This window comes from Mus musculus, chromosome 17, assembly GCF_000001635.26.
Source record: "Mus musculus strain C57BL/6J chromosome 17, GRCm38.p6 C57BL/6J".
NCBI lineage: Eukaryota > Metazoa > Chordata > Mammalia > Rodentia > Muridae > Mus > Mus musculus.
The window spans coordinates 53,588,023-53,611,089 of NC_000083.6; the positions used below are offsets into that span (position 1 = coordinate 53,588,023).

At 43.7% G+C, this 23,067-nt stretch overlaps 1 protein-coding gene and 1 pseudogene across 5 annotated transcripts in view; one reads left to right on the forward strand and one right to left on the reverse strand.

The window, feature by feature from the left end:
• Kat2b (K(lysine) acetyltransferase 2B) overlaps positions 1-23,067 on the forward strand; it is a 105,948-nt gene that overhangs the window by 21,249 nt on the left and 61,632 nt on the right. For all 5 annotated transcript variants that reach the window (XR_001782056.2, NR_151733.1, XM_006523820.4 and 2 more), the window contains exon 2: positions 22,842-22,968. Coding sequence is in view for 2 of the 5 variants with exons in the window: in NM_020005.4 (NP_064389.2) it covers positions 22,842-22,968 (127 nt within the window). In the remaining 3 variants the exon portion in view is untranslated. The remainder of the gene's footprint in view (positions 1-22,841; positions 22,969-23,067) is intronic.
• On the reverse strand, positions 10,131-10,675 carry Gm6919 (predicted gene 6919; annotated as a pseudogene).

Genomic DNA, 23,067 nt, shown 5'->3' on the forward strand with positions numbered 1-23,067 from the left:
GCTTGAACTCATGGCAATCCTTCTGCCTCAGCCTTGCAAGTGCCTGGATTACATACAGGTGTGCCTCACCATGCCCAAGCAAGAACATTCTGGAGTCTTCTCTCCTGCTCTTTTCCTTTCAGCCCTACCCCACCCCTAGAAGCTGCTTCCGAACTGACTCTGAGTTTTGTTCTTTGGTGGTGTAGGCCTCATAACTCTAGTTGCTCCATTAAGAGGCTAAGAGGAATTTAAGGCCACAGAAGGAATTTAAGGCCAGCCTGGGCATGATTTAGATTTGGTTTCAAAGAAAACCAGTAAACAGAGAGGCGGAGATGTAGCTTAAGAGGTAAGATGATCCTGGGTTCCACATTTAGTACTGCCACCATCACCAGAAAACGGTATTACACAATACACTTTAGTGCAGCAGTGTTTTTGAGATTCAAACGTGTGGCTGCATTCACCAGTAGCCACTTTCTGTTTTTCGTGGAGGGGGCAAATTGAGACAGTCTTGGAATCTCGTTGGTCTTCCAACAGCCTTTGTAGCCACGATAACCTTGAACTCCTGGTCCTGCTGCTTTCACCTGCTGAGTGATGCTCGACAGGTTATATGCCACCCCACTGATTTCTGTGTCCCTGCACTTTAAGAAGGAGGTGCCACAAGGTAGTTTCAGGTGCCAGAGCTGAGTTCTGGTATTGGTTTTGGCCCCTTGCTCTTTGCCAGCTATGTAAACTCAGGCCAGTGAAACCCTTCTCTATCATTGAATTATTCACCTGGCCTTCCTGTGGGTTGTTCGGAAAATAAGATGATTTAGACCAGAGTTGTCTTGAAAAAAATTAAATGCTCTCCTTGGTAGTTAAGCAAGATTAAAAGACAAACTATTTTCTTTCTTTCTTCCTTTTTTTTTTTTTTTTTTTTGGTTTTTCGAGACAGGGTTTCTCTGTATAGCCCTGGCTGACCTGGAACTCACTTTGTAGACCAGGCTGACCTTGAACTCAGAAATCCGCCTGCCTCTGCCTCCCAAGTGCTGGGAATAAAGGCGTGCGGCACCACCGCCTGGCAACAAACTATTTTCTTTATGCTGGTGTTTTGCTTGCATGTATGTCTGCATCATATGCATGCTGAGTAGTCATGGAGGCCAGAAGAGTATCATCTCTTGGGACTGGAGTTATAGATGGTTGTGATTTCCATTTGGGTCCTGTGAATTGAACCTCTGTCCTGTAAGAACAAGTACTCTGAACCTCCCAGCCATATTTCCAGCTCCCAGTAGCGAGTTTTAAAAAATCCTCTTAGTGTACTGACTGGGCATGTTAGCTCATGCCTTTAATCCCCCAAATTAGAATGCAGCAGACCCATCTCTGTGAGTTCAAAGCCAGCCTGGTTTATACAGCCAATTATAGGCCAGCCAGGGTTATATGGTGAGACCCTCTCTCACAAGAAAATCACCTTTATAATGAACTCAAAAAAACCATCACACAGCTGGATCGTGGTAGCTACTCAAACACCTACGAAGTCTCGAACTCTGTGAATCCCAGGGACCGTCTATATAGTTAGGAAGGTCATTCTGAAGGTTTAGGTGTTCACTATCAATGGCATTTTTAGGGATTTTACCACAAGGGAAAAAAGTAAAAGGAAAGTCAGAAAGGAAAGAAGGAAGGAAGAAAGAAGAAGAGGAGGAAGAGGAAGATGAAGAAGGAAGAAGAGGAGGAGGAGAAGACCCAACAGAGTTGAAATTAGAAAACGTGTGCTTTTACACCCTCTTCCACCTCTCTGCTACTGTTGTTTGTGTTTCATCCATCTTCACTGTCTGATAGTGCCTTTTATTAGTTTTTCTTCTTTCATCAAAAAATTACTTTGGCAGAGGCAGGCAGATTTCTGAGTTCGAGGCCAGCCTGGTCTACAGAGTGAGTTCCAGGACAGCCAGGGCTACACAGAGAAACCCTGTCTCGAAAAACCAAAAAAAAAAAAAAAAAAAAAATTAGTTTGGAACTTTTGAATTTTGAATAGAACAAGATTTTCATTATTCTTTTTTATTAAAATTTTATTTTTTGTGTTTATAAGAGGAAAGGTTTGAGAGTAAGGAATGTGTGGGGAGAGGGGAGGAAGCATCCTTCCAACCATGGTGGCGTGAAGGAGCCCTTGGCAGCAAACTTGCAGAAGGTGTAAGGATGAGACTCAGAGGACGGTGGGCGAGGCATTGAGTCAAAATGTCACTGAGCCTTAGAAGTTGGAGAAGGGCCATGGGATGCAGGGCTAGGGGTGGTTGAACGGGGGCTGATGGTGTTGAAGACAAATCCTGTCATAGAGCTTTAGGCAGAAAGCTGGCGTAGGCAGTTGGGAATGTGGGCTGCAAGATCTGTTTCACAGGTTGGGCTGGTTATGTGGGTTTCTTGAGAATGTGAGCTTCCAAAGCAACCACGGGGGAGGCTTGACTCTACCCATCCCATTGCCCTGGTGCCTAAACATCAGGTGGAGGATGGAGGTAGCCCATCAGTCTATCTGTGTAAACTCTGTCTAATACAGCTTATATAAAGATTATATATATATATAGCTTAGATATGTAGTGACTGGTAGTGACTGGGTGCTAGCCAGCCAGTTGGGTGAGGTGTTCACAGAGTTGAACACTCAGCTGGAATCCCAGCACTTGGGAGGCAGAGGCAGGCGGATTTCTGAGTTCGAGGCCAGCCTGGTCTACAGGGTGAGTTCCAGGACAGCCAGGGCTGCACAGAGAAACCCTGTCTCGAAAAAAACAAAACAAACAAAAAAGAGAAAGAAAGAAAGAAAGAAAGAAAGAAAGGAAGGAAGGAAGGAAGGAAGGAAGAAAGAAAACTCAGATCAGCTGGATGCTAAACATCTTCACAGATAAAAGTGTGTGTATGTGTGTGTGTTTGTGGAAACTGAAAAATTCCATTGAAAACCGGCACATTTGGAGTTAGTCTCTATTCAGGACCCCAAGGCAGGAGGATTGCTGGGTTATATAGTGAGTTCTAGGCCAGACTGGGATACAAAATGTGACCCTGTGTCAAAGCCCTCTCCCAAGCCCCCAAAAGAATTCCAGTTGAGAGGCTGAGGCAGGAGGATCACAGGTTTGAGGTTAGATCTGGGCTACAGAGTGAGATCTTGTGTATGTGTTGGGTGGGGGCATTGTCTCTGATTCTGTCTCCAGCATACCAGCCACAGCTACAAGAGTACATGATTATGACAGCCATGTCATATCCAGAGTGTTTCATATCCTTATCTCCATCTTCTGACTCTTAGCATTCATCCCACCATCTCTTCTATGTTGTTCTCTGAGCCTTGGAGGAGGTGAGGTAGATGTCTGATTTAGGACTGAACATCCAACGGTTATATATCCAGATTACTTTTTTACCAGTTATTAGATTCTGTGTTAACTGTCATCTTCTGCAAAAGGAAGTTTCTCTGACCCCTGCTAAGAACAGCACTAATCTGTGGGTACAAACATAATGATGCTTATAGCTCATACCTGTAATTGAGCAGATGGGAGGCTAGGCCAAGAGGAACAGCACAAATGTGAAGCCAGCTTGGGCTACATACCCGACCCGGTCTATCAAAAGGAAAAAGAGAAAGCGGGAGAAGAGAAGGAAGAGGAAGAGATGTTTTTCTGGGCTTAACGATGTGGCTTACTGACCAGCAAGCTTGAGGCCCAGGTCTGGTACCTAGGGAGGAAAGAGTTGGCATGAGTATGATCACAGTGCTCCGTACATGGATGCAATTGTCAACAAATTTTTAAAAATGCGACTGGAACGTTTCTTTGTGGGAGTCAGTAACACAGTGAAGGTCTTAAACTCAGGGTTTCATCTATGTTAGACAAGCCTTCTACCTCTGGGCCATAGCCACACTATAGAGATTTAAAAAATATTTTTGGCCGGGCGTGGTGGCACACACTTTTAATCCCAGCACTCGGGAGGCAGAGGCAGGCAGGCAAATTTCTGAGTTCGAGGCCAACCTGGTGTACAAAGTGAATTCCAGGACAGTCAGGGCTATACAGAGAAACCCTGTCTCAAAAAACCAAAAAACCCAAAAAAAAAAAAAAAAAAAAATTGTGTGTTTGAGTGTTTTGCCTTCATGAATATGCATGCACTACATGCATACGTAATGTCTGTGGAGGTCAGAGAGGACATCATCCTGAAGTTACAGATGGTTGTGAGCCACCCATGTGAGTGCTGGGAACCAACTCTCGATGGATCTGCTGCAAGGTCAAGAAGTGCTCATAACCTCTGAACCATCTCTTCATAACCAGAGAACTTTTAAAAATGTAGAATCTTAGCATCGTATGATAGCTTATTCCTGGAATCCCAACATTTTGGAGATTGAGGCTGGAAGAGGAAAGGGTTTATTTAATCTTACCATTTGCAATCCATCATCCAGGAAAGTCAGGGCAGGAACCTGGAGGCAGGAGCTGATGCAGAGGCCATGGCAGAATGTTGCTTATTAGCTTGCTGCCCATTATTTGCGCAGTCTACTTTCTACTATACCTCAGGACCACCTGACCAAAGTTGACCCTACCTGAAGGGTTCTCCCCATCAATCATTAATTAAGAAACTGTGCTACAAGCTGGCCTACAAGCCAGTTTTATGCAGGCTTTTTCCAATTGAGACTCTTCTTCCTAGGTAACTATAGCTGCTGTCAAGTAGAGAAAGAGACTAACGGGGAGAGGCGTTGTGAGTTCTTGTTTTTTGTTTTTTTGTTTTTGTTTTTGTGTTTTAAAGATTTATTTATTTATTATGTGTAAGTACACTGTGGCTGTCTTCAGACGCTCCAGAAGAGGGCGTCGGATCTTGTTACAGATGGTTGTGAGCCACCATGTGGTTGTGGGATTTGAACTCAGGACCTTCGGAGAGCAGTCAGTGCTCTTAACCGTCGAATCATCTCACCAGCCCCAGGGTTGTGAGTTCTAATCGAGCCTGAACTACAGAATGATACTCAGAACACTGCCATCATGACCATTTTAAGGCTATAGTTCAGTAACATTAAGAAATATTGGGAGCTGGAGAGATAGCTCAGTAAGAAAACTGGCTGCTCTTGCAGAGGACCTAAGTTCAGTTTCCAGCACATGTCAGGCTACTCACAACCACCTGGAACTCCAGTTCATCTGATTTCTTCTTCTATTGAGTTCTGTGGTACCTGTATGTCCATAGTACACATAATACACTTAGGCACACACATATACATAAAATGAATAGAATAGGTAAATAGATAGAGAGATGGATACATAGATAGATGGGTGGATAGGTAGGTAGGTAGATAGATAGATAGATAGGTAGACAGACAGACAGACAGACAGACATAAATAAATCTTCCAGAAGTCACCACTGGCAACCACCAAACAAAACTTAGCTTGTAAAATGAATGAACAGATTAAAGTCTGAGAATTAAGCACCAATTCTTTTTCCTAACACCTGATAACTGCTATCTACTTTTAAAGGTTTTGATATTCTTATTTATTTTTGGTATTTCAAGGCCAGGTTTTTCTGTGTGCCTCTGGCTATCTTTATTTTGTAGGTCAGGCTGGCTTAGTACTCAGAGATCCATCAGCCTCTGCCTCCCAAGTGCTGGATTAAAGTTGTGTGCTCCCCACCCCCTTATTTCTTATATTATTAGGGAGTGTCTGCATATGACATAGATAGATGGATGGGTAGATAGATGAATAGATAGTGAGTTTGGGCACATGGTGCAGGTCAGAGGATAAATTTATACCATTAACTGTCACACCATGAGAGATTCTGGGATTGATTCAGGCCATCCTCCTTGTACAGGAATGACTTTGCCTGCTTAACCATCTTGCTGGTCCTGCTCTCCTTTTTATGAATACTTTTCACATTTCATACATGTATATAATGGGTATTAATCATATTCACTCACCACTTCATTTGTATCTTTATAAACTTGGCTCTTCATAGAAGTGACGTCATACAGAGTTTGTCCCTTGTGACTGGTTTATTTTACTTAGCAGAATATCCTCAAGTTTCACATTGTAGCTAAATCATGTTTTCTTTTCCTTTCCAGGTCAAATCATACAAGCACTCATGTACACATACACATACAAATGCATGCTTGAACACACTGTATCTATATAACATATATATATATATATATATATATATATGCACAGTTTTTCAAATAGCATGCATTTGCTTGCATATACCAGGTTATATTTACTTATTCACCACTTATCGCTTCTGACTTTTGGCTATTGTGCTAAATAAAGAAGGCAGCTGGAATGTGGGTGGACAAATATGTGTTTTGATTTCCTGTTATAGTTTTCTTGATTGCTGAGGCTAGAACCGAAGGTCCCATACATCTCAGCAAGGACATTCCTGCTTCAATTTCTTAAAATATATGCTCATAAGTAGAATTTTCAGAATTTTGGCAGTGCCTTCTTGATGCTCGAGGTCCTGTCCTACTGTTCTCCACCTCAGCTGCTCCTGCTGGTCTCCACCTCAAGTGGTTTCTAGATCCTATCCAGCCATGCTCCAATTTCTCCCTTTTAGCTTGCTAATGAGGCTGCAGGACACCCCAGTAGGGCTTGCATTTCCTCATCATTAATGATTCTGAGCATTTTTATTTCAGTTTTTTTTATTAAGATTTAATTTTTAATTTTACGTCTGTGTGTCTGTGTGAATATGTGCGTTGGTGCCCAGAAAGGCCAGACGAGAGCATCAGATCCCCTGGAGCTAGAGTTAGACAGCTGGTGTGTTGCCTTCTGTGAGGTACTGAACCTAGGTCCTCTGCTTGAGCAGCAAGGGCCCTTAACTGTTGAGCCATTTCTCCAGTCTCTTATGGTGATTCTCTAGCTCAGTTTTCTGAGTGCTGGCGTGAGTCACCTCCTTTCTTCCTCTTTCTCTTTCTCTTCCTTTTCCTCTTCTTCTCCTCCTCCCTCTCCCCCTCCCTCTCTCCTCTCCCCTTCTCCCCCTCCCTCTCCTTAGTCATCCTCATTGTCTGTAGCCTTTTTCTTTCTCCTCTTCTTCCTCCTCCTCTTCTTTTTTCTCCTCCTTCTCCTCCTTTTTCTTCAACTTCTTGAAATTCTCTTCTTCTTCCTCCTCCTCCTCCCCTTCCCCTTCCCCTCCCCTTCCTCTTCCTCCTCCTCTTGTTCTTGTTCTTCTTTGGCAGCTCTGGGCTGATCCTTAGGCCTTTCATGTGCTGCAATTACTCTGTCATTGAAGTGTATCCTAACTTCTTTTAGTTTTTTTTTTTTTTTTTTTTTTTGGTTTTTTGAGACAGGGTTTCTCTGTGTAGCCCTGGCTGTCTTGGAACTCATTCTGTAGACCAGGCTGGCCTCGAACTCAGAAATCCGCCTGCCTCTGCCTCCCAAGTGCTGGTCTTTTAATTTTTTAAAAAAAGTTTTAGCTTTTTTATGTATATGGGAGTTTTGCTGTCATGTCTGTGCACTGTGTGAGTTCAGTGCCCGTGGAGTCCAGAGCAGGGTATTTCACTCCCATGAAGTGGAGTTACAGACATTTGTCAGCTTCTGTATTGGGGCTGGGAATAGAACCTGGGTCCTCTGAAAGCGCGCCAGTGCTCTTAACTTGGAGTTGTCTCTCCATCCTCCGACAGAATTGTCTTATCAACTTCCGACTTTTATTTTTTTTTTTAATGTTTGTTTATTTCCTCCTTGTGTGTTTATGTGTAGATGTAAATGTACCACAGTGTGCTACGCTGAGAACAAGTTTTTGGGGTCAGTTCTCTCCTCCTGTCATGTGAGTTCCAGGAATCAATCTATAAGATCTTGAGGCCTGGTGCCAAGCGCCCACACCCGCTGAGCCACGAGTCATTATCTCTGGCCTTTTGACTTTTAAATAGTATACCTTTGTCAAATTTCAGAGCTAGGATGTAGACAATACAATTCCCATTGCCTCCTCACCCCTGCCCCCAATCTCATGCTCAGGTACCTGCCAGGACAGGATCTATGGTTCTGCATTGTAGAAAGAGCCCTGCTCAGTTTGGCTCTCAGCTCATCCCTTCCTCGTACATCGTACAAGGTGAAGAAGGGAAGATAGAGATGCAGGAGTTTCTCTAGCATGGCGGCGTGGCACAGAAATGCTACCACGAATGAGTCTAGAGTCATCATTTCCTACCACCGTGTTCCTATGCTTGGTCTGAGTCTGAGGGCTGAGAAGTCACTTTTATCGGTGTGCTCTTCCTGAGTTTTCTACCTACTTGAATTAGTCTAGTAGTTTCAGTGTGACAGAATTCTGTTAGACAGCATGGCTGTCTTCTCTTTCCCTGGGTGGCCTCCAAATATCACACAAATGCTTACACGTTAACACTAAGCAAACTGCAATCCCTTGTCCCTCTTGTTTGTCTGTCATCTGGATGTGACCACATGTCTATCCAGCTCAGCTCCTTAGAGTCTCTCCAGTGTCTGTCTTCTGTTCACAGTAAGAAAATCACTGCATGTCCAGGAGCCTCTCATGTGAACAAAGCCACTTTTTGTCTCAGGCTTCTAGAGAGCATTTTCTTCCTCCTTGGATGTGTCTCCTCTGCATAGATTTGCTGTTTGGGAGATGACGTCACCTGGACAGCTGGCTCTTCCTTGGTGCCAAGGTTGCTGGCTGCTGTGGTAATTGGCTTGGCAGAGGGCTCCTTAAAAGGTTGTCCTCCAGCTGTTATTGAGTTAAAGCTGCTAGGCTAACCCTGCTAGGAGTTCTCTTAGCAGCTGTCACGCCTAATTACCAAGAGCTATAGAAGAGGTGTTTCCAAGGGGACCTCTTATCTCTAAGAGCAGGGACCAGGCTCTAACATTTGGAAGAAGAAATGAAGGCCCAAGTGGAGGGCTTGATAGCTGCAGATCAAAGCACGAGACAGAAATGTGTTCTTGGCAGCCAAGGACAATGAAATTCACTGGTTTGTTTTTTTTTTTTTAAATATTTTCAATTTTTATTTTTACTTTTCTTTCTGTTGCTGGGGTTACAACTCAGGGCCTTGACATTCTAGGCAAACACTGTATTACAGAGATACACCCCAGCTTCCACCGACTGTTTCTTAAAAGACTATTTCCCCCTTTTCAGGGTAGACAATTTGTCAAACAGTATCAATACTGGACACTCTGGTTGACATTTTCCTGGGCATGCACAGGGGCCGGAAGTGCTCTTCACACCTGAAACTCCATTTGCTCACGTATGCTCCCTACCCTACACTTGCACACTAACCTGAGGGAAACCCCGTGCATCATGGGGTGTCCTTAGCCACTGAGGAATACTGATGCTTTCTACCCTAAACTACAGTGTCCACAGTGAAGATTCAGGTGTTTTCCCATTCTACACCACTTCAGTAATTACTTAAAGTTATAATGTGAGCCATCGATGCAGTCTAATTAGTTTTGAAGCCCAGGGTGGTCTAGGGCTCACTGTGTAGTCCAGACTGGCCTCAAAGTCATGCTGGTTCTCCTGCCTCAGATTCCTAAGTGTTGACATCATAAGCATGAATGACTGGGCCTTAACCTACAGTTTCTAGTTACCTCACGTATCTTAGAACGTTCTCACACATGAGCACAAAATTGCTTGCTTAAAATAACAGCTTCTGGGTGGCCTAGTCGGCCATCATTGGGAGGAGAAGCCCTTGGTCTTGCAAAGATTATATGCCCCAGTAGAGGGGAACGCCAGGGCCAGGAAGCTGGAGTGGGTGGGTTGGTGAGCAGGGAAGGGGGAGGGTACAGGGAACTTTCGGGATAGCATTTGAAATGTAAATGAAGAAAATATCGAATAAAAATTGTTTAAAAAAAAAAGAAATAAACCTGTGTAGTAAAATATAGTATGCCTCAAAAACAAACAAACAAACAACCCCCCCCCCCCCCAGCTTCTGTGTTGGCTCTGGGAAGCTGAAGACATGAGAAGAGTTTTTCTAAAGGCCCTCCTGCCCCCGCTGCTGCTGCTGCTGCTGCTGCTGCTGCTTCTTCTTCTTCTTCTTCTTCTTTCTCTTCTTCTTTCTCTTCTTCTTTCTCTTCTTCTTTCTTCTCTTCTTCTTCTTCTTCTTCTTCTTCTTCTTCTTCTTCTTCTCCTCCCCCTCCCCCTCCCCCTCCCCCTCCCTCTCCCCCTCCCCCTCCCCCTCCCTCTCCCTCTCCCTCTCCTTCTCCCTCTTCTCCTCCTCCTCCTCCTCCTCCTCCTTCTTCTTTTTATTTTTTATTTTTTTTGCAGTCCTGGTACTTTATTTCTTTGTGTACATTAGGCCATGAATTCGTATGGAATGGGCTCCAACAGCTCAGACTTTTTTCCGTTAGTCCTCACAAACTGTGCTTCTCTGGGTGGCACAGGCTGGCACTTCAGCTGCACCCAGGTGCCTTTCTCCTTGGCTTCCTTCTTCTTCTGATCGTTCTCCTTCACCCGTTCCAGGAAGCTGTCCCTGCTCTTTGAGTGCTTGATGTGCTCAATCCGCACGTTGATCCTCTTGGCCAGAATTTTGCCCTTAACTTGCTTGTTTACAATGATGCCCACAGCATGCTGGGTGACATTGTAGACTCTTCTGGTTTTGCTGTGGTAGCAATTACGGGGCATTCCTTTTTGAACAGTGCCCATTCCCTTGATGTCTACAATATCACCCTTCTTGTAGATTCGCATGTATGTGGCCAAAGGAATAACACCATGTTTCCCAAAAGGCCTAGAGAACATATACTGGGTGCCTCTCCTCTTTCCCTTTGTGTTCGTCATTTTGGCGAGTTACTAGAAGATGGCTGCCCCTGCCCCCACTTCTAAAGCCCTTCCCCCTCTTTTTAAGGGCCTTCCCTTCTTCTAAAGCCCCTTACCTCCTCCTAAAGACCCACTTTCTTCCCTCTTTTTTCTCCCCAACCTTCCCTCCTTTTCCTTTCTTCTCTCAGCAGGTGACATCTCTTGGCGATCCATCCTTGAGAATCTTTCGCTTGTCTGGCTTACCATGCCAGTCTTTGCCTTTGTCTTCAGTGGCTTCTCTTGCCAGCTTGTGTATTTGGATTCAAATCTCTGAGCTCTAGGAGCCACAATATCACATTAACAAATGAGAGGACTGGGGTGTGGTTCAGTTGTACAGGGCTTATCTATCATATTAATAACTTGGGTTGATCTCTAGCAAGAGGACAGGGAGATGTGTGTGTGTGCACATATTTACGTAGAACATGATATATATCTATATTTATGCCTCTATATAGAGAGACATATATAAGTTTAAGTTACAGTGAAAGAACTAGAACTTAAATTTTATTAAGTGATTTTCTTTTTAGTCTAGTACTCTGGAAGTTATTATCACAATACCTGGTGAATATAAAATAATTAAAATAATTTTTAGAAATAATGTTATTTAATCCATGTAATGTGGGAGTGTGTGTAAGCCACAGTGGATGTGTATAGATGACCTTTGAGAATCTCGCTCTCCAACATGTGGATACTACAGATTGCACTCAAGTTGTCAGACTTGGTGGCAGATACCTTTACCACTGAGCCATCTTGCTGGCCCAATGATATTTTTTGGTGTGTTTTCGACAGAGCTTTGCTGTGTAGTCTAGACTGTCCTTGAACTCACAATCATTCTTCCTCAGTCTCCTGAGTGCTGCCAGGATTATATGTATGAACTACCATATTCAATTTAATAAGATTAAGGCATTAAAATTATATTTGTTTTTCAATTAGTGTGTGTGTGTATGCGCGCGCGAGTGCACACATGCACTACAATGTCTCTAGAGTCTAGATATCAATCTGTTCGAGTTACCTCTTTTCTACAGTATGGGCTCTGGGGTTCAGGCTCAGGCCATAAGGTTTGGTGGCAAGCCTTTTCAACCAGTGAGCCATCTTGCTGGCCCCATATATTTTAATGTTGTTTGTAGTAACGTATCTCAACTTGGATTGCCATTTTCCCCTCTCTCCCTCTTTGCTTCCATTTTCCTTCTCTCTATTAAGTTTGTTTGCTTTTGCACTGCTGGAGAATTAAACCCAGGATGGTAGCTGGTGCTGTGACACCAAACTGAGCTATTACCCCTCTTCCTTTTTCTTTTTCTTTTTCTTTGAGACAGCATCCCTTTACATAGTGCTGGCTGTCCTGAAACTTGCTATGTAGACAAGGCTGTCTTTGAACTCACAGAGACCCACCTACTTTTACTTCCATAGTTCTAGAATTAAAGGTGGCCACCACCATAACCAATCTTGTTCGCTTGCTTCTTCTCTTGGGACACGGTCGCAATATGTGGCCTAGGCTGGCTTTGAACTCATGCCTCTCTTCTCACGTGCCCAGATTATAATTGAGCACTACTATGCATGCTTTTTTCTTTTTTGTTCTAGGGAATAAACCTAGGGCTGCACACTTGCAAGGTAAGGCTAACACTGAGCCACAGCCCTAGGAGGCTTTCTCTTTATTGTCACCCTCTCATTGTGGGGACTCTTTCATCCTGCCTTGCACTGTGGAGTGCCATGGTGCCACAAAACTGTTGGACTGTCATTGTTCTGTTTCATGCCTTTTACCTCTTGTCTTTTTTTTTTTAATTTGGTTTTTTTGTTTGTTTATTTTAGGAAAAATATTCACTCATTCTGAACAATAGAAACCAACATTGAGTTTGTAAAAACTCCTGGAGTAATTAAATTAATCAGTTTTGCAAGGAGAGCCATATACAATATGTGTGTGACTATATCATATGTATATATTCAGTGCTGGATTTGCATCCAAGAATTCTTGGTCATGTTTAAGTGCCAGTATTCACTGTGTGCTAGAATGGGCTCAGCACTCTATTACAGTGGCTTAAATATGTGCAGCTAATATTTGGATTAAAAGGAGAAGTGTAAGACTTGGTTACTATAAATGCCCCTGCTGTGAGATTTGTGACTTGAGGTTTATGAGCCCTGGTGAACAGGGCTATTGTTTTATGTCATGTCGGGCACGTAGAGGTATAAGATTTTCATTCTCTGCTGACTGTACTCTAAGCCCATTGCCATCTTGAAGTTTCAGTCTCTGGCTCTGAAAATCTTCAGGGTCTTCTTATCCAACATTAAAAAAATCATTATTTGCTCACTTGAATTTTAATAAGGAAGCCAAGATGGTTTTATTTTGATTTGATTTTTATTGTTTACTCATTTATTTTTATATGTATGAGTGTTTTGCCTGCATGCATACCTGGTGCCCGAGGAGGCCAAAATAGAATCTCAGATTTTCTGAGACTGGAGTTACAGAAGACTCTAAGCTACCATATGGGTGCTGGGAATTGAACCCAGGTCCTCTAGAAGAGCAGCCAGTGCTCTTAACCACTTAGCCATCCGTTCAGCCCTTTAAAGTTATTGGGTTTATGTTAATTTTATGCACAGGGGTGTTTTGTCTGCACATATGGATGTACAAGAAGTCATCAGGCTTTTATAAGTAACCCCACATGGATGAAAGGTTTGGATTCTTGAATTCTCTTTCCTCCCCTAGTACTGGGGATTGAGTCTAGAGTCTCTCATATACTAGGCAAGTGCTCTACCACTGAGCTGCATCTCCCCTTGTAAAATGTCTTATCTTGAGGGAACCTTACTACTAAACTACCCAGGATGGCCTTGAATTTCCTCTGCAGCTCTGTTGAGCTTGAATTGACAACCCTCTTGCTCTGTCTGCTTCCTGAGAAGCTGACGACTCAGGCATGTGCAACCAAGCCCAACCTGGTGCTTCAGCTCCCTTTTTTGTTGTTGTCAAATAAATCTTGTGTGTGTGTGTTTGTGCTCTGTGTATGCATATGCACACTTATGTAAGAAAGCCAGAGGGTTTTATCACTTTCAGCCTTTATTCTCTTGAGACAGCCTATCACTGACCCTGGAGTAGGCTGGTGACTCGAAAGATCTAACTGTCCTTTATTTCCACTCCACCTCAACATCTGACTTTGACATGGGTGCTGAGAATTTGAATTCAGGTCCCATGTTTACACAACAAAGGGTCTTACTTGCTAAATCATCCCCCAGTTCCTGGATCCTTGAATTCTGTTTGGGGTGTGTGTGTGTGTGTGTGTGTGTGTGTGTGTGTGTGCTTGTTTGAGACAGTGTCTCTCTTTGTAGCCCTGAGACATGCTGTATAGACCAGGCTGGCTTCGGAGTTAGAAATCTACCCACTCCTCTGCCTTTTAAATGCTGGGATTAAACAGAGACATATGCCATCACGCCCAGCTTTGAATCCTGAAATTTGGTGCTTGACAGTGATACAGCCTCTTATTCTGCACTGTCAGCAGGATGACAGCTGCTAGTAAAGGTTGGCTTTGTTCTCTTCCATCCAGAATTTCCACCAGTTTGCTCTCTGCCCTGAGCAGCCATCCAAGGAAGAGGATCTAGGCTATGTATGGCTGCTATTGTAGAAAGTTATGGGGTTGGGGACTCCACGTAGTGGGAAAACACTGCCTAATATGGGTGAGATCTTAAGGTTACCCTCCGTACTTGGAAGAATTTTTAGAAAACAGGGGTGTGGCTATCATGGTGAGGGAAACTTCAATGACATGACTCCTTAGGGTTTAGACTTCTCGTTCGTACTCAGTTGAACGCTAACTCTAAAGTAAACCTTAGATCTAATGAGAAACGCTTTGACTTGAACACTTGAGGATTCCTTGGTATCTATTAGTTAGTTTGTTTATTGATTTTTGTTTTGTTTTGTTTTTTTTTTTTAAGATTTATTTATTTATTTATTATATATAAGTACATTGTAGCTGTCTTCAGACGCACCAGAAGAGGGCATCAGATCTCATTACGGGTGGTTGTGAGCCACCATGTGGTTGCTGGGATTTGAACTTCGGACCTTCGGAAGAGCAGTCGGTGCTCTTACCCACTGAGCCATCTCACCAGCCCCTGATTTTTGTTTTTTTAAGACAAGGTTTTTCTATGTAGCCCTGTCTGCCTTGGATCTTGTTCTATAGACCAGACCGTCACTGAACTCAGAGATCTGCCAGCTTTTGCCTCTTGAGTGTTGTGATTAGAAGATTAACAGTGTGTGCCTCCTCACCCAGCTGCAGTTCTCTCTATTTTTAAGTTTATCTCATTCACACTCTTTTGGGGCCTTGGTCTAAACATCGATGCTTCTTCCATCTGTCAGAGGGTTTTAACTCTCTGTTGTATTAATGGGAGTGTGCTGTCTTTGTCCCAGAATGGCTGGTTGATTCTGAACTGGAAACCTAAAGAAAAAAAGGAAATAAGATGATTCTTCATGGAAATTAGTAACAGGAAAGGTCTAGATAGGGTTCTTACTAGCCTCCCTGACTGTTATCAAAGGAGAAGAAGTGAAGATTCTGGGCTGGGAGACCACAGGAGAAAGGAGGAGAGAAAGAAGGGAGGTCACAGGGCACCTGCCATTAACACCTTGGAGTTCTCTTTGAGAGAGGATTTAAGGTAGAGGATGTAGTTGCTCCTGCGGCCTCACATAGTTCCTTCCTTTCTCCACCTTCCCGCAGCTCTGTTGGTTCACCTTCTTAGCTGCACTGCAGCCCTCCAGCCCTCCAGCCTCAGATGGACATGGACGTCACCCCTTCCTCTTTGCAGCCCTCCTCACAGGGCACCTTCTCTTCTGCTTTCAATCTCTCAGCTAGGTCTTTGTCTTTTTCTTTCTTCCTGTACTGCGTTGAGGCTTTGAAATGTAATTTGCTCATTTTGTGTTGCCTGGTGGCTTGCCGCACCCAGACAAGGCTCTTCGTTTCCTTTCACGTATAACAAAAATGCTGCAGTTTTCCACCTCTATCTCAGTTTTCCTTCTTGGAAAAGTGGCAACCATGGTACCTGATTGAGCAGAAGCAAGAAGCTTGTTCTTAGCTAAGGAAAGAAGTGTAAGATCAACTTGAGAGTTACCCTCTCTGTTCTTCTCTTACAGGGTAAGAGAAGGGGATACAGGCTTATAAAGGGGAAAAATATTCATATGGTCTTCTTGGAATGGGCAGAAGTTTTCTGGGGAATTTAAATTCTGCCTCTAGCCCAGCGATAGTGGCATACACCTTTAGTCACAGAAACTGAGAGCCGGAGGCAGGTGAATCTTTGAGACCAGCTTGGTTTACAGGACAAACTCCAGGATGGCCAGGACTTCACAGAGAAACAATGTTTCAAAAAACCAAAACCAAAACCAACCAACCAACACCTAAGAAACAACAAAACCTCTGCTTTTTTTCTCTTTTTGGGGCCTTTCCAGTTGTTACTTGGCAATTGTCAACTGTCATGGTGCTAGGGCGTGTAGGTTTTCAGTTGTGTTATAATGGAGTTAGAGACTGTCTTGCAGCCATCCCAGCAACCTTCTTACATTCCTTAGTTTTGATTGTCCTGCGGAGGGAGGGGTTCTGACTTTTAGGCATCCTGTCCTCAGAGACAAACAAGATTAGGGCTCAGTAGAAATGCAGCTGGGGTGCTGGGTGGAGGCCAGGGTTCAAGGTTTGAGTGGCTTTTCCGCAATCCCAGGCCAATTTACTATTATTTTAAGAATTATGTGGTGTGTACGCATGCGTGTTTGCGTGCTTGCGCGTGTGCGTAGGTTCTGGCAGTCTTAGATGAGGGTGTTGGATCTTTTGGAGTTGTCCATCTTATATTTTGAGATAGTCTTTCACTGCAGCCAGAGCCCACTGTTTTAGCAGACATATCCGCAGCACCAATGAACGATATTGGGGGATGAAACGGGGCTTTCCAAAGGTACCAGGGATCTTTCAGTTAAGGACACTACTTGAAAGCCTCCCTGTCACACAGTATGACCAGCCAGGTAGAGCAAATAATATGTCCTTCATGTTTGGTCTCCATTTCGTAGCCAAGATCACTGCACAGCAGCTAAATAAGTCAGCTTTATTCTTTTGTACAGAGCTAAGGAGGTGTGAGTCTTTAGGGAAACACGATTTATATCAAGTATTGTAAACTCACTCTTGTTCTATTGCTGTTTGGGGGTGTTGCTTGTTTCATGAAGCTAGTGTTGTGGACTGTCTTTGATCTGACCATTCCCTGGGGAATGCAAAAGCAAAATGTTTGAGTTGTAGTTACAACCAGCAGAAGCAAATCTGAAGTCCCACCCCCTATTATTATTATTATTAATTATTAATTAGTTTTAATTAAGGATATGTCCTTTACTCCCCCCTGCTAGTAAAGGTTGGCTTTGTTCTCTTCCATCCAGAATTTCCACCAGTTTGCTCTCTGCCCTGAGCAGCCATCCAAGGAAGAGGATCTAGGCTATGTATGGCTGCTATTGTAGAAAGTTATGGGGTTGGGGACTCCACGTAGTGGGAAAACACTGCCTAATATGGGTGAGATCTTAAGGTTACCCTCCGTACTTGGAAGAATTTTTAGAAAACAGGGGTGTGGCTATCATGGTGAGGGAAACTTCAATGACATGACTCCTTAGGGTTTAGACTTCTCGTTCGTACTCAGTTGAACGCTAACTCTAAAGTAAACCTTAGATCTAATGAGAAACGCTTTGACTTGAACACTTGAGGATTCCTTGGTATCTATTAGTTAGTTTGTTTATTGATTTTTGTTTTGTTTTTTTTTTTTTTTTTAAGATTTATTTATTTATTTATTATATATAAGTACATTGTAGCTGTCTTCAGACGCACCAGAAGAGGGCATCAGATCTCATTACGGGTGGTTGTGAGCCACCATGTGGTTGCTGGGATTTGAACTTCGGACCTTCGGAAGAGCAGTCGGTGCTCTTACCCACTGAGCCATCTCACCAGCCCCTGATTTTTGTTTTTTTAAGACAAGGTTTTTCTATGTAGCCCTGTCTGCCTTGGATCTTGTTCTATAGACCAGACCGTCACTGAACTCAGAGATCTGCCAGCTTTTGCCTCTTGAGTGTTGTGATTAGAAGATTAACAGTGTGTGCCTCCTCACCCAGCTGCAGTTCTCTCTATTTTTAAGTTTATCTCATTCACACTCTTTTGGGGCCTTGGTCTAAACATCGATGCTTCTTCCATCTGTCAGAGGGTTTTAACTCTCTGTTGTATTAATGGGAGTGTGCTGTCTTTGTCCCAGAATGGCTGGTTGATTCTGAACTGGAAACCTAAAGAAAAAAAGGAAATAAGATGATTCTTCATGGAAATTAGTAACAGGAAAGGTCTAGATAGGGTTCTTACTAGCCTCCCTGACTGTTATCAAAGGAGAAGAAGTGAAGATTCTGGGCTGGGAGACCACAGGAGAAAGGAGGAGAGAAAGAAGGGAGGTCACAGGGCACCTGCCATTAACACCTTGGAGTTCTCTTTGAGAGAGGATTTAAGGTAGAGGATGTAGTTGCTCCTGCGGCCTCACATAGTTCCTTCCTTTCTCCACCTTCCCGCAGCTCTGTTGGTTCACCTTCTTAGCTGCACTGCAGCCCTCCAGCCCTCCAGCCTCAGATGGACATGGACGTCACCCCTTCCTCTTTGCAGCCCTCCTCACAGGGCACCTTCTCTTCTGCTTTCAATCTCTCAGCTAGGTCTTTGTCTTTTTCTTTCTTCCTGTACTGCGTTGAGGCTTTGAAATGTAATTTGCTCATTTTGTGTTGCCTGGTGGCTTGCCGCACCCAGACAAGGCTCTTCGTTTCCTTTCACGTATAACAAAAATGCTGCAGTTTTCCACCTCTATCTCAGTTTTCCTTCTTGGAAAAGTGGCAACCATGGTACCTGATTGAGCAGAAGCAAGAAGCTTGTTCTTAGCTAAGGAAAGAAGTGTAAGATCAACTTGAGAGTTACCCTCTCTGTTCTTCTCTTACAGGGTAAGAGAAGGGGATACAGGCTTATAAAGGGGAAAAATATTCATATGGTCTTCTTGGAATGGGCAGAAGTTTTCTGGGGAATTTAAATTCTGCCTCTAGCCCAGCGATAGTGGCATACACCTTTAGTCACAGAAACTGAGAGCCGGAGGCAGGTGAATCTTTGAGACCAGCTTGGTTTACAGGACAAACTCCAGGATGGCCAGGACTTCACAGAGAAACAATGTTTCAAAAAACCAAAACCAAAACCAACCAACCAACACCTAAGAAACAACAAAACCTCTGCTTTTTTTCTCTTTTTGGGGCCTTTCCAGTTGTTACTTGGCAATTGTCAACTGTCATGGTGCTAGGGCGTGTAGGTTTTCAGTTGTGTTATAATGGAGTTAGAGACTGTCTTGCAGCCATCCCAGCAACCTTCTTACATTCCTTAGTTTTGATTGTCCTGCGGAGGGAGGGGTTCTGACTTTTAGGCATCCTGTCCTCAGAGACAAACAAGATTAGGGCTCAGTAGAAATGCAGCTGGGGTGCTGGGTGGAGGCCAGGGTTCAAGGTTTGAGTGGCTTTTCCGCAATCCCAGGCCAATTTACTATTATTTTAAGAATTATGTGGTGTGTACGCATGCGTGTTTGCGTGCTTGCGCGTGTGCGTAGGTTCTGGCAGTCTTAGATGAGGGTGTTGGATCTTTTGGAGTTGTCCATCTTATATTTTGAGATAGTCTTTCACTGCAGCCAGAGCCCACTGTTTTAGCAGACATATCCGCAGCACCAATGAACGATATTGGGGGATGAAACGGGGCTTTCCAAAGGTACCAGGGATCTTTCAGTTAAGGACACTACTTGAAAGCCTCCCTGTCACACAGTATGACCAGCCAGGTAGAGCAAATAATATGTCCTTCATGTTTGGTCTCCATTTCGTAGCCAAGATCACTGCACAGCAGCTAAATAAGTCAGCTTTATTCTTTTGTACAGAGCTAAGGAGGTGTGAGTCTTTAGGGAAACACGATTTATATCAAGTATTGTAAACTCACTCTTGTTCTATTGCTGTTTGGGGGTGTTGCTTGTTTCATGAAGCTAGTGTTGTGGACTGTCTTTGATCTGACCATTCCCTGGGGAATGCAAAAGCAAAATGTTTGAGTTGTAGTTACAACCAGCAGAAGCAAATCTGAAGTCCCACCCCCTATTATTATTATTATTATTAATTATTAATTAGTTTTAATTAAGGATATGTCCTTTACTCCCCCCTGCTAGTAAAGGTTGGCTTTGTTCTCTTCCATCCAGAATTTCCACCAGTTTGCTCTCTGCCCTGAGCAGCCATCCAAGGAAGAGGATCTAGGCTATGTATGGCTGCTATTGTAGAAAGTTATGGGGTTGGGGACTCCACGTAGTGGGAAAACACTGCCTAATATGGGTGAGATCTTAAGGTTACCCTCCGTACTTGGAAGAATTTTTAGAAAACAGGGGTGTGGCTATCATGGTGAGGGAAACTTCAATGACATGACTCCTTAGGGTTTAGACTTCTCGTTCGTACTCAGTTGAACGCTAACTCTAAAGTAAACCTTAGATCTAATGAGAAACGCTTTGACTTGAACACTTGAGGATTCCTTGGTATCTATTAGTTAGTTTGTTTATTGATTTTTGTTTTGTTTTGTTTTTTTTTTTTAAGATTTATTTATTTATTTATTATATATAAGTACATTGTAGCTGTCTTCAGACGCACCAGAAGAGGGCATCAGATCTCATTACGGGTGGTTGTGAGCCACCATGTGGTTGCTGGGATTTGAACTTCGGACCTTCGGAAGAGCAGTCGGTGCTCTTACCCACTGAGCCATCTCACCAGCCCCTGATTTTTGTTTTTTTAAGACAAGGTTTTTCTATGTAGCCCTGTCTGCCTTGGATCTTGTTCTATAGACCAGACCGTCACTGAACTCAGAGATCTGCCAGCTTTTGCCTCTTGAGTGTTGTGATTAGAAGATTAACAGTGTGTGCCTCCTCACCCAGCTGCAGTTCTCTCTATTTTTAAGTTTATCTCATTCACACTCTTTTGGGGCCTTGGTCTAAACATCGATGCTTCTTCCATCTGTCAGAGGGTTTTAACTCTCTGTTGTATTAATGGGAGTGTGCTGTCTTTGTCCCAGAATGGCTGGTTGATTCTGAACTGGAAACCTAAAGAAAAAAAGGAAATAAGATGATTCTTCATGGAAATTAGTAACAGGAAAGGTCTAGATAGGGTTCTTACTAGCCTCCCTGACTGTTATCAAAGGAGAAGAAGTGAAGATTCTGGGCTGGGAGACCACAGGAGAAAGGAGGAGAGAAAGAAGGGAGGTCACAGGGCACCTGCCATTAACACCTTGGAGTTCTCTTTGAGAGAGGATTTAAGGTAGAGGATGTAGTTGCTCCTGCGGCCTCACATAGTTCCTTCCTTTCTCCACCTTCCCGCAGCTCTGTTGGTTCACCTTCTTAGCTGCACTGCAGCCCTCCAGCCCTCCAGCCTCAGATGGACATGGACGTCACCCCTTCCTCTTTGCAGCCCTCCTCACAGGGCACCTTCTCTTCTGCTTTCAATCTCTCAGCTAGGTCTTTGTCTTTTTCTTTCTTCCTGTACTGCGTTGAGGCTTTGAAATGTAATTTGCTCATTTTGTGTTGCCTGGTGGCTTGCCGCACCCAGACAAGGCTCTTCGTTTCCTTTCACGTATAACAAAAATGCTGCAGTTTTCCACCTCTATCTCAGTTTTCCTTCTTGGAAAAGTGGCAACCATGGTACCTGATTGAGCAGAAGCAAGAAGCTTGTTCTTAGCTAAGGAAAGAAGTGTAAGATCAACTTGAGAGTTACCCTCTCTGTTCTTCTCTTACAGGGTAAGAGAAGGGGATACAGGCTTATAAAGGGGAAAAATATTCATATGGTCTTCTTGGAATGGGCAGAAGTTTTCTGGGGAATTTAAATTCTGCCTCTAGCCCAGCGATAGTGGCATACACCTTTAGTCACAGAAACTGAGAGCCGGAGGCAGGTGAATCTTTGAGACCAGCTTGGTTTACAGGACAAACTCCAGGATGGCCAGGACTTCACAGAGAAACAATGTTTCAAAAAACCAAAACCAAAACCAACCAACCAACACCTAAGAAACAACAAAACCTCTGCTTTTTTTCTCTTTTTGGGGCCTTTCCAGTTGTTACTTGGCAATTGTCAACTGTCATGGTGCTAGGGCGTGTAGGTTTTCAGTTGTGTTATAATGGAGTTAGAGACTGTCTTGCAGCCATCCCAGCAACCTTCTTACATTCCTTAGTTTTGATTGTCCTGCGGAGGGAGGGGTTCTGACTTTTAGGCATCCTGTCCTCAGAGACAAACAAGATTAGGGCTCAGTAGAAATGCAGCTGGGGTGCTGGGTGGAGGCCAGGGTTCAAGGTTTGAGTGGCTTTTCCGCAATCCCAGGCCAATTTACTATTATTTTAAGAATTATGTGGTGTGTACGCATGCGTGTTTGCGTGCTTGCGCGTGTGCGTAGGTTCTGGCAGTCTTAGATGAGGGTGTTGGATCTTTTGGAGTTGTCCATCTTATATTTTGAGATAGTCTTTCACTGCAGCCAGAGCCCACTGTTTTAGCAGACATATCCGCAGCACCAATGAACGATATTGGGGGATGAAACGGGGCTTTCCAAAGGTACCAGGGATCTTTCAGTTAAGGACACTACTTGAAAGCCTCCCTGTCACACAGTATGACCAGCCAGGTAGAGCAAATAATATGTCCTTCATGTTTGGTCTCCATTTCGTAGCCAAGATCACTGCACAGCAGCTAAATAAGTCAGCTTTATTCTTTTGTACAGAGCTAAGGAGGTGTGAGTCTTTAGGGAAACACGATTTATATCAAGTATTGTAAACTCACTCTTGTTCTATTGCTGTTTGGGGGTGTTGCTTGTTTCATGAAGCTAGTGTTGTGGACTGTCTTTGATCTGACCATTCCCTGGGGAATGCAAAAGCAAAATGTTTGAGTTGTAGTTACAACCAGCAGAAGCAAATCTGAAGTCCCACCCCCTATTATTATTATTATTAATTATTAATTAGTTTTAATTAAGGATATGTCCTTTACTCCCCCCACCCCCTATTTTGTTACGCTTACATATATAGAAATTACTTAGCTCACGTGTGAGTCACTGTCAGATAATTAGTGTGCATTGGTCTCTTGTAAAACTGTCCATGGGTGCCTGTTAAAAGAGTTGTGTTTCTCTCTTTCTTTTCACTTCTAGGCAGAGGAGTCCTGTAAATGCAATGGCTGGAAGAACCCTAACCCCTCTCCTACTCCACCAAGAGGAGACCTCCAGCAGATAATTGTCAGTTTGACAGAATCCTGTCGAAGCTGTAGCCATGCCCTTGGTAAGTTCCCGAATCAGCTGGTAGCCATTCCCCAGTGGCCTGACAATCACACTGCTGGACTCTGGGCAAACCACATTTGCCACTTTGTTGACAAGGGTC